Source organism: Triticum dicoccoides, chromosome 6A, assembly GCF_002162155.2.
Source record: "Triticum dicoccoides isolate Atlit2015 ecotype Zavitan chromosome 6A, WEW_v2.0, whole genome shotgun sequence".
Lineage (NCBI taxonomy): Eukaryota > Viridiplantae > Streptophyta > Magnoliopsida > Poales > Poaceae > Triticum > Triticum dicoccoides.
The window spans coordinates 583,191,560-583,202,078 of NC_041390.1; the positions used below are offsets into that span (position 1 = coordinate 583,191,560).

General features: G+C 52.5%; 1 protein-coding gene across 1 annotated transcript; it reads right to left on the reverse strand.

The window, feature by feature from the left end:
* Positions 1-3,546: 3,546 nt before the first annotated feature.
* On the reverse strand, positions 3,547-6,417 carry LOC119318139 (subtilisin-like protease SBT1.4). The gene has a single exon (XM_037592658.1). The coding sequence runs from the start codon at positions 6,125-6,127 to the stop codon at positions 3,776-3,778; it is 2,352 nt and encodes a 783-aa protein (XP_037448555.1). The 5' UTR covers positions 6,128-6,417; the 3' UTR covers positions 3,547-3,775.
* Positions 6,418-10,519: the final 4,102 nt, after the last annotated feature.

The window sequence follows — 10,519 nt, forward strand, 5'->3', positions numbered from 1 at the left end:
CAAATTTCTCTTGGTGGAAGTATAGATCTAGGCCTTCTCAACCAATCCCTAAAGAATCAACAAGATTGATTGGCTAGGGAGAGAGATCGGGCGAAAATGGAGCTTGGAGCAACAATGGATCTTGGGGATAGAAGAGGGAGTCAACTCGGAGAAGAAGACACCCCTTATATAGTGGAGGAACAAATCCAACCATTATCCACCAACTCAGCCTGCGTAGCACGATACTACCGCGCCGGGACGCGGTACTACCGTGCGGGCACACGATACTACCGCAGGGCCCCGCGGTACTACCGCCCGTGTAGCAGAAACCAGAACAGCCCAGATGCAATGAAGCAGAGAGCGGTAGAACCACTGGCGCGGTACTATCGCTCCCCCTTGCGGTACTACCGCAAGGCAGGGATAGTCCAGATTTTGGGAAGGCACGAACATATAAAAATACATCCGTTGCAACTTCCGCTGAGTTGGGATCTATGCAAAAATCTGACACGTAGTACTACAAGCCAGGAGCGGTACTACCGCGTGGGGTGCGGATGAAAAAAATTACATCCGCTCCTATTGCCGCGCAAGCTGCTAAGCCTGGCCAGAGCGCACGGTACTACCGCCCACCTGGCGCGGTACTATCGCGTAGGGCGCGGATGTAAAAAATTACATCCGCCCCTACTACCGCAATAGCAGCAGCGCTTGGCCTGAGGCCATAGTACTACCGCTCCAAGGAAGCGGTACTACCGCGAGCACTTGTGGTACTATCGTGCCAGAGGCCGGTACTACCGCAAGGGCCTGCGGTACTACCGCTCCTAGGAGCAGTACTATCGCATGCCCCAGTTCAGCAATCACGACATTTTGCATAGACAAGAAAAGATGGAGGATGCTCCAAAGTACCAAAGGAAAGGTGCTGCAAAAGGAGTAGACGTGTACGTGATGATTCCACCCAAACCTTTCCAAAGCGGACCCCCTCTTAATAGTACGGCTTTCCTACGACTCAAATCCACCAAAAAGAAACATAGAGAAACACCGTCTTCAATAGTCTTCGAGGGGCACCAAATCGTCTTGTGCCTAGTGATGAAATGTCTGAGATACTCAATGCACACGATTAGTCCGCAAAAGCATTGTCATCAATCACCAAAACAACTAAGGGGTAAATATGCCCTTACATATGCTAGGGCTAAAGAAGTAAGTGTTATTTCATGAGATTCTTTTTACGATCCAGCTTGAATGCTTTATTCTGAAATTAATGATTAGGACGACCAATGATGAGATTGAAAAATGTCTTCTTTTTAAGTGATGTTATTGTTCATTATTAGTTGGAGTGGATGGTTAATTTTGATAACAACATTGCGAATGAGACATGTTTATTTGGTAGTATGTGATAAACTGTCTTAGCATACAAATCACATCGGAATACCATCTGACATTTGAAGGGCTATGATTCATTTGATAGGAACAATAACCTACGAGGTTTGATCTGCTAAAGATAGCTTCCATGCATGCCAAAACTCATTGTATTTTTTCGCGTAGTTCTGCAATAAATAATGTTCCATGTGATTAAGATTGATTCCAGGCCCAATCTCATTGTTTCTTGTGCTTTGCTTTCCAAATATATTTCTAATGAGATTGACCAGAAAGTCTCTGAGATAGATCATCCTTGTTTCGAAACCTGCAGGTACTCACAACAACAACACACAACTTCAATATTAGCATATTTTCTCCCATTTGCTAGCATGTTGGTTTGTCTTTAAGTTTCATCTTTTCATCAAATATTTGTGAAAATTCATGTCAATCCATAGTAAAATAGATGGGCGAGCAACGCGCGCCTTGAATGATCTAGTTACATATATAAATCGACAACAAGTCTTGTGTAACATAGATTGGCGAACTCTTTTTATTCTTTCAAAATGGCATGCCAAAGTCTTGTCGTTGTAAGATTAGGGCTAAGTTTTTTTTCTCTTGCATGAGACCATGGCATTTGTAGTTTATCTATCATGGCAAAAAAATCCTCTTTTTAGCAACAATGGTACCAAAAATACTTTGCAATGGAACATGGCAACTTAAGTTTGCGGAGCATGGCAAATGTAGTTTATGGGGCACGAAAAATCTATTCTTCTTTGTACATCCACTCCCCCAATCATTTGCCTAGGCTCACTCCCCTTAGTAAATAGTTTCCATGGCAAATTGCTTTTAATTCTTTACATATCATTTCTTGCCATGTAAATACACTATGATGTACATATTTGCCATGTAATAGAAATCTTTTTGATTTAGAGATCTCTAAAATTGCCATGACAAATGATCTATAATTCATATACCTTTTTTTTCTCTTGCAACATGGAAACAAGTACTTCCTACGAGACTATGCATATTAAGTTCATGGAGCATGGCACTTGTAGTTTATGAAGCATCGCAAATTATCTTTCTTTCTGCAACAATGGCAAAAAAAATTACTATCTAATGGAACATGGAAACTTAGTTCACGGAGCTTGGCAAATGTAGTTTATGGGGCATAGGAAATTCTTTTCTATGTTACACCCATGGAATTTTAACTTCCCACTGTATGGCAAATTTATTTTCCAGTACATGGAAATTAATTATTTTTAAGCATGGCAATATTTATTTTCTTGTTGGTGCATGGCAAAAAATCCTTCTTCTTAGTGCGGACCATGATTTTTTTTCTAGTTGTCCTCTATCATGACATTTTTTTTCTTTTTCTTTGTGTGTTTTTTGTGTGCGTGGTTGTTTTAACAAGTATAAAAGTCAATTTTATCATTTAACCCATGGCAATTTTTATATATTTCCCATCAGTTTTTATATGAATTTTCTATATTTCTGTGTGTTTTTTACTGTAGAGTTTTTTCTCTCGGTTTTTTAGTTGGTTTTCTGTTTTTTAGCGTTTTTGATACCTAAATTGGCTTGTTTGGCCTGCTAGCACAAGCGTCTGGAAGGTTCGCTCTGGGAGGCCTCCGCTCCGAACGAAATCGTTCAATCGTTTCCCCATGCTCTGGGGAACGATTCGTCCTGTTCGAAAAGGGCTCTCACCGAACGACCCCGCAATATCAACGTCCTTTTATTTTGGTGGGTAAAAACCACGGAACAAGATAATACACAACCAAAGCTACAAAATGAAAAATAGCTTTTGTAGAATAATTAAAAAAACTGTATGCGCCATGTATATTCTCGGAAACAAATTACTTTAACTGTTTTGCTAAATCATATCTAGATGTGTCATAAGTATTGCACATCTAAATCCTATATCATTGATCTTACCTGGAGATTCGTGCGGGTATTTTCTTCTCTCTTTTTCTTTTCAGTTTTGCTAAAGCACATCTAGATGTGCCATAAGTATTGCACATCTAAGTCATATTTCATTGATTTAACGCTAATATTCATGCAAATCTTTTCTTTGTCTTTTTTCTTTTTCTCTTTACACTTAACTCACTCATTTAGATGTGCAATAACTAGAGCACATCTAGATGTGCCCTAAACACACCCCTTTCTTTTCCTTTTATACTTAATAATTAAGTCACTTAGACAAGCTGACCTGGAGAATTATGATTGGTATTTTCACATCGGTATTTATGAACAAGTTCATAATCCACACCGGTATTTTCTTTTCTGTTGTGGCATGTACACGGTGGTGCAGAGCGGAATAAACAACATCGAGCACGAGACAGTATTATGACCCAAGATAAATTATTCCAGAGTTAATAATAATGGAGTAGACATTCACAGGCGCGCGCAGAGTAAACTCAAACAGTCGTGTGACACCAGCGTCGCTACATCTCTACATGGACGCCGCTCCGGCGCTCTCCGGCCACGTCACGGCGATGGGGCTCGTGACATTGTGCTTGCCGTCGCTCCACGTGACAGACCCGAACGAGTACTTGCCGTCCACGATCACCGGGTTGCCGGACGCGGCCAGGGTGATCTCGTACGCCAGGCTCCGGTGCTCCTCGTCGAACACCAGCTTGGCCGGCGTCACCGTGGCGTCCACGCCCGCGGGGCTCTCCACCTTGGCCTCGTACACCGCGCCGGCGTCGCCGCCGACGTTGCGCACCACCCGGTGGTAGGTCACCGAGTCCTTGTACGACGAGAGGACAGCCGCGAACGCCGGGTAGTTGAGGTCGCCGGAGCGGGCGGGCTTCTCCGAGCAGTCCGCGACGGAGCCGTCCCTGGTGAACACCGCGATCTGGGACGGCGTGTACCCCAGCGCGCACAGGAAGCCGATGTAGTCGGAGGTGTCGGCGTCGTACACCAGCCCGGGGTCGAGCGCGCTGTTGGGGTCCACGTGCCCAGCGCCGCGGACGAACGGCGTCGACTGGTCGCCGGTGGCCAGGTCCTTGATGATCTCGCCGGAGTTGTCCAGGTTGTACGCCGTGGTCATGAGCGCCGACTTGACCGCCGCGGGGCTCCACTCCGGGTGCGCCTGCCGGAGCAGCGCCGCGAGGCCGCTCACGTGCGGGCACGACATGGACGTCCCGGAGATGATGTTGAACGGGACGCGCCTCGGGTCGATGTCGAGGTCGGTCGGGGAGGCCTCGCCGGTCCATGCCGCGAGTATGTTGACGCCGGGGGCCGTGACGTCGGGCTTGAGGATCTCCGCCGCGCGGGAGTTGGGGCCGCGGCTCGAGAAGGACGCGACGCGCGGCGCGGACGGCGACTTCCCGATGACCGTGCCGTGGAAGACGATGGTCGCCGTCGGGGACGGGTCGGTCTTGACGTACTGCCTGATCTTGTCGCCGAATTTCTGCCCCACCATTGTCGACGGGATGAGGTGGGGGTCGGCGATGAGCTCCTCGCCGCTCTCCTCCGTGTTGGCGAGAATCATGCCGATCCCGCCGGCCTTCCCGACGGCCGCGCCCTTCTCGACACGGGCGTTGACTCCGCGCTCACAAAGGACGATCTTTCCGGCGACCTTGTCCTTGTCAAGCTTGCCGATGAGGCAAAGCCGGGAGCCACAGTCCGCGGCGTACACGAGGGGCTTGGTGGAGTTTAAGGGCTCCCCTGCATACAGCGACACGCCGCCGTACACGCTGCCGTCGCCGAGCACCGCGTCGGCGGGGAACTCACGGTCGACGGTGGACGCGCCGACGGTCAGTATCCACGGCGCAATGTTGCTCGCGGTGTACTCTCCGGGGCCGGAGTTGCCCGCGGAGGCGGAGACGACGATGCCCTTCTTCACTGCCCCGAAGGCGCCGATGGCGATGGAGTCCTCGTAGAAGTCGGCGGCGTAGGTGGAGCCGACGGAGAGCGAGATGACGTTGACGCCGTCGCCGACGGCCTCGTCGAACGCCGCGAGTATGTCGGAGTCGAGGCAGCCGGCCTTCCAGCAGATCTTGTACGCGGCGATGCGCGCGCCGGGGGCCATGCCGACGGCCCTCCCGCGCGCGTAGTCGTAGAACCCGGCGCCGTCCACCGGCGAGCCGGCGGCCGTGGACGCGGTGTGGGTGCCGTGGCCCTCCGTGTCCAGCGGCGACTTGGACTCCAGCGTCTCGTCGATGGGGTGCCCGAGGGCCTGCTCATACCCCTTGTAGAAGAACTTGGCGCCGATGAGCTTGCCGTTGCAGAAGGCGGAGGCGTTGAACTTGCCAGCCGAGACGCAGCCCCCGGAGAAGGAGGAGGGCGGGGGGCCGAGGCCGTCGCCGACGGGCTTGAAGGAGCTGCGGTTGAGCGGGTAGATCCCGGTGTCGAGCACGCCCACCACGACGTCGGACACGGCGCCGGACGCGGCGGGGAGCAGCCCGGCCGCGCCGTTGAGGTGGAGGAACTCCGGGGTGTGGGTGGTGTGGAGCTGGCGCGCCTGGTCGCGGTGCACGGCCAGCACGCCCGGCTGGGCCGCGACGTGCGCCGCCTGCGCGTCCGTGAGCCGCGCGGCCACGCCCGTGGCGGCGCGCGCGTAGGTGTAGAGCAGGCGCGGCCGCGGCGCGCTCAGGCGGCGCGGGAGGCCGAGCAGCGGGCCGAGCAGCGCGTTGCGTCCGCCGCGCGCGGGGGTCAGGGACAGCGCCGGGTGGTCGGGCGCGAGGTGCACGATGTACGTGGACTGCGGCTGGGCTGCCTCGACCAGTGCCGCTGCCGCGGCGACGAAGAGCAGGACGAGGCACGGGAGGAGTAGCAGCTTGCGGCTCGCCATGGCCATGGCGCCGGAAGAGATGGATTGGTCAATGCGAGGCGATGACGATGGTGATTGGGCTGGTGGTGATGGGATCCAATCGGCGGTGATTAAAGGGAGGGAGGCGGGCCCGTGGGGAGGGTGGGGTGTGCGGTCGTGTGGATCTTGGATTCGCCGCTCAGCTGCGGATTGGAGATCTTCTCGTCTCGTGGCAGAGTATGGTTTGGTTTCCCGTGGAGATTCTGGTGCCTACGCCGCCACCATCATCTGAGCTATGGTGGACTCTGTTTGCTCGCTCGTGCCTCGTGCATGCCGGCGATACGGCGCCTTTTATAATGCAGGGTCGCTGGACTCTGTAGGGGAGCAGCAGTTGCGTGCGTGTTTTGTTGAGCACAGGTGGACGTACCAAGGTGAGTAGAGTTAGTGATTTGTGTTGGCAAGCAACGGAGAGACAAGACCGCAGATTCCCCATGTGATGGCGAGAGGCCAACTTATTTAATTACTGACAGTCTTGCTGAGTATTAGTCGACCGAGACTTCGTTGTTAAGTCTGATTGATGTTATATCCGTGAGATTTTACATTTTTTCTCTCTTGCATGTTATGTTAATTGAGTGAGACTTGGCAATATCTCTAAGACCTAGGCACACCCAATTACGATTATTATCAGACGATTCACTTTGGTGCTAGTGGTGCTAAGACCGTCTACGACCACTCTACACCACTACGCACTCAACCACTCTGCACCACTCCCGTCCTATCTTCTTCCTCTCCAAGTCCCCTTCCCTCCCTTCCACCATGGCGGGAAGCGGACTCGACCAAGCTTACCATGGACTCGTCGAGCTCGTATGCACCGGACTAGCAGGAGCTAGTCTCTGCATTGCCCTGCGCTGCTCACAAATGGACTGGGGCAAGAGCTCCTTGTCCACGGCGTCCCCGGCGGCCAGGGTGGGCAACAACAGCTCCGCGACTATCCGCGGTCGCACTACGCGGTTCCTGCCTTCCCCGTGAGGCAACAAGGTGACCAGTGGTACCCAACACCGCCAACACATGCTGCCGAACGAGCTGGGTACTAGTGCCCGCAACCTATGGCGCCAGACGAAAACCGAGGGCGCGCATATCGGTGCGCACTGAAAAGGGCAGCGGAGGGCGCGTCGAGCCGCTCCGGTTGCGGGTCCTGCAAAATCGGCATCGGAGCCGCTGATGTCCGCCTCCGACAACAACGAGGGGCTCTGTGACGTGATCCACCGCTCATTCACCTCGGCGGAGACAGCCGCTCCCCGTGGGCGTCGCAAAAATGCGAAGGCGCTCCGCATCGGGCTCGACGAGTCCGAGATGTTGGCGTGACAGAGGGTAGTTGTGGCGGAGAGAACCACACAACTTGCGGCGGAACAGAACCGCACGCCCGGCGCATGACGCGGATCATCATCAACTCCTTCTCAGACAATGACACGACGGACGACGACGCTCCGCCTGCCGCCAACGCCTACGTCGAGTACAACCGCCGCTCCCAAGACCCTAAGGGGAAGCGGCCAGCAAGGAAGTGGTGAACTCCGGCGGCCTCCCTATGTTTAATTACTTTTTAATCTTGTATGCTAGTTAAGTTTGGACTCCGATGATCTTTTTGAATGAAATTTATGCGTGTTAGATTGCCCTATCTATGTCCGATCGTAGTGTTTTATAAGTTGTATGGATCATCTACATAATGTAAATACATTTGTACGGATTTGGGTGTGGACATACGGGGTTGTGGTTGTGGGGCAGAGACCAAAAGAATGTGCCGGGTCACTGATCGTGGCCGCGTCAGGAGGCGTCTAGGGCCCTAAATTAGGCTACAGGTTGTAGATGCTCTAAGCAACCGGATCGCTGTCGTTGCCATACATATGCATAGTGCTAGGCTGATAAAGCAATGGGATCGCTGTCGTTGCCATACATATACACTGACAGTGCTAGGCTGATAGGCAATCGGATCACTGTCGCCTGCCATTGATAGTCAAGGCGTGGCTCGGACGAGACGCCGGCCGCAAAACATGTCACACTCGCGGTCAGTCGCCGTCGCATTCTCGCATTACAGGGTCGGAGCGGCTTGTTGCGCGCACGCTACAGGCTCCAAAAATTAATGCCAGGCCGTCCCATTTAGTAAGTGGGGTGTCGTTTGGGCGAGCACCATCGATCCACAAATATCATTGGTCTGATCGGCTCAATTATCTACGAGTAGGTGGGAAAAAGAACAAGTGGACGCGGGTAGCTGGTGATGGGGTCGGAGGAAGATAATGAACGTGGACGCGTTTCGATCCGGTGGCGGTGGCCGGCTCTGCTGCGCTGCGATTGGTGGTGCGAGTGAAGCAAAAGAACCACGTACTCGTGTGTGTAGACGGATGGGTAGAACGGTGAGTGACCCGGCCAGTACGTTCGTGTGGTGCTAGCAGTTGCGTTGCGTGCGTGCATTGAGCATAGCTCGACGTAACCAAGGTATAGTTCCCTGTATTGCTAGTGGTTCGTGTTGGCAAGCGACACGGAGACATCGACGGAAGCTGCAGATTCTCCTAAGCTAGCCAGTGATGGCGAGAGGTCGTGCTTAATTAGGGCGGAGGAGGACAGTGGGTTTCCCTCGGAGGAAGGCGCATCAATGGAGTACTTAGTACTTTCTGCTAGTGGTTACTGTATGTGTTAAGCAGATGATCACTGTCGTCTCGTCCTGACGCCATGGATGGATAGTCAAGGCGGGCGTGGCTTGGACGAAACGCCGGCGTACGTCCGGCTGGATCGGACGAGGAGCTCACGGTCGCAGTCAAGCGGTGCAGGATGGGAACCACGCCTGGCAGGGTTGCGCGCACGCCACCGGCTCCGATTCCAGGCAGGGCAGGGCGTGCGAGTGCGAACCACATATGTACCGCTCGGCCGTACGTCTAATCGAGTGGCCGGGACGCCATTTGCCCGATCGGCTAAGCAAGAATCAGTGGCCGGTTCTAAAAGGAGAAACAAGAGTTGGGACAGGCCTGGCGACGAACATGTATTTGAATGTCGAATGAGTATCTAAAAAATGTTGATCAAACATTTCAAAAATGTTAAATAAGCATTCATACAATGTTGAATGTGTATTACACAAAATGTTGATCACTTATTAAAAAAATATTTTTGACATTTACAAAAGGAAAAAGTCTAAAATAAACCTCAAACTTGTAGACGAAAATAAATCGAACCGTAAACTATGAATCCCGGAAATTGGCACTCTGAATTTGTCGATCCCGGTCTATTCTAAACCCTGTGCCTGTTTTCTATATGTCAGAAAAAAAACACAAATTGCTACTCTCACGGACAGCACTGACCCACTTGTCATATCTATCTTCAACCTTCTTTCTCCTCCCAATTTTTCTCTCCCGACCATCCTGTCGCTCGACGCCAACGCAGTTCCCCGTCTCTCGTGAAATCAGAGCCGGCTGTACCGCTAGAAGGCGTGGATGTAGGGCTCCCGGTTTTGGCGTCTTTTTTGGTCCGAATGGTGTAGGGGCATCCATGGAGGTCCGCTCCAATAGAGGACGACGTGGCCGGCGCCAGCGCTGGCGATGCAACGTGAGAGGAAGAACCGAAGCTGCCAAGGGATGACCCCCGATGGAGTGTGGAGGTGGCCGGCGAGCCGCTGGGTCGATGCGGCGGACCGCGTGCGGACGACCTCCGGCATGGCGATGGCCGGCTGGAGGTGCGCGACGCGGCGCACACGTACAATGGATACACGAACCTGCTCGGCTTCGTGCTCCAGTCCCTCAGCAATTACATCGTTGGCCACTATGTGGTACATGCGCGTGCTCGAAGTGCTCCTTGAGAGCAATGGAAGCTCGGAGCTAGGCAAGCAGGTGGATGGATTTTGTCAAAAGTTAGCTCTCGTACGTAACAAGTTGCACGCCAGTAGCTTGATTGATCTGTGCAAGTTGAGCGGCGCCGGCACGTGAAGCAAGGTCGGCGACTGGGAGCGGCCGTTCTGTGGACGCGCCGATTCCAGAACTTGGCTTTGGCTTCTTGGACCTACGCACATGGCCGGCGGCACGACACATGCTGGGACCTATCCGGCCGTGGCGGGGCCTCCACTACCTAGCGCCCCCACGGGCGCCAGTTCGCCGGCTGCGGGAACACGGGAAGGGGATGGATATGACATGCGGGCCCTAGTCATCAGTGAGGTAGCATGTTATCCCCGTCTGGATTGTAGTATTTCCGGTGCGCCAAATAGGTCTAGTGTCTAAAATAGACTGGGATCGACAAGTTTAAAGTGCTAATTTTCGGAATTCAAAGTTTAGGGTTTGATTTATCTTTCATCTACAAATTTAAGGTTTGTTTTAGACTTTTTCCTTTACAAAATGTAGAGTGAACGGAAACAACATAAGAAAAACAAAAAATGAAGAAACAAAATGCAAAAAAAATGAAAAA

What these genes read in the sequence shown, in the direction of transcription:
- LOC119318139 (XM_037592658.1), bottom strand. Translation starts at nt 6,127, where the DNA reads ATGGCCATGGCGAGCCGCAAGCTGCTACTCCTCCCGTGCCTCGTCCTG.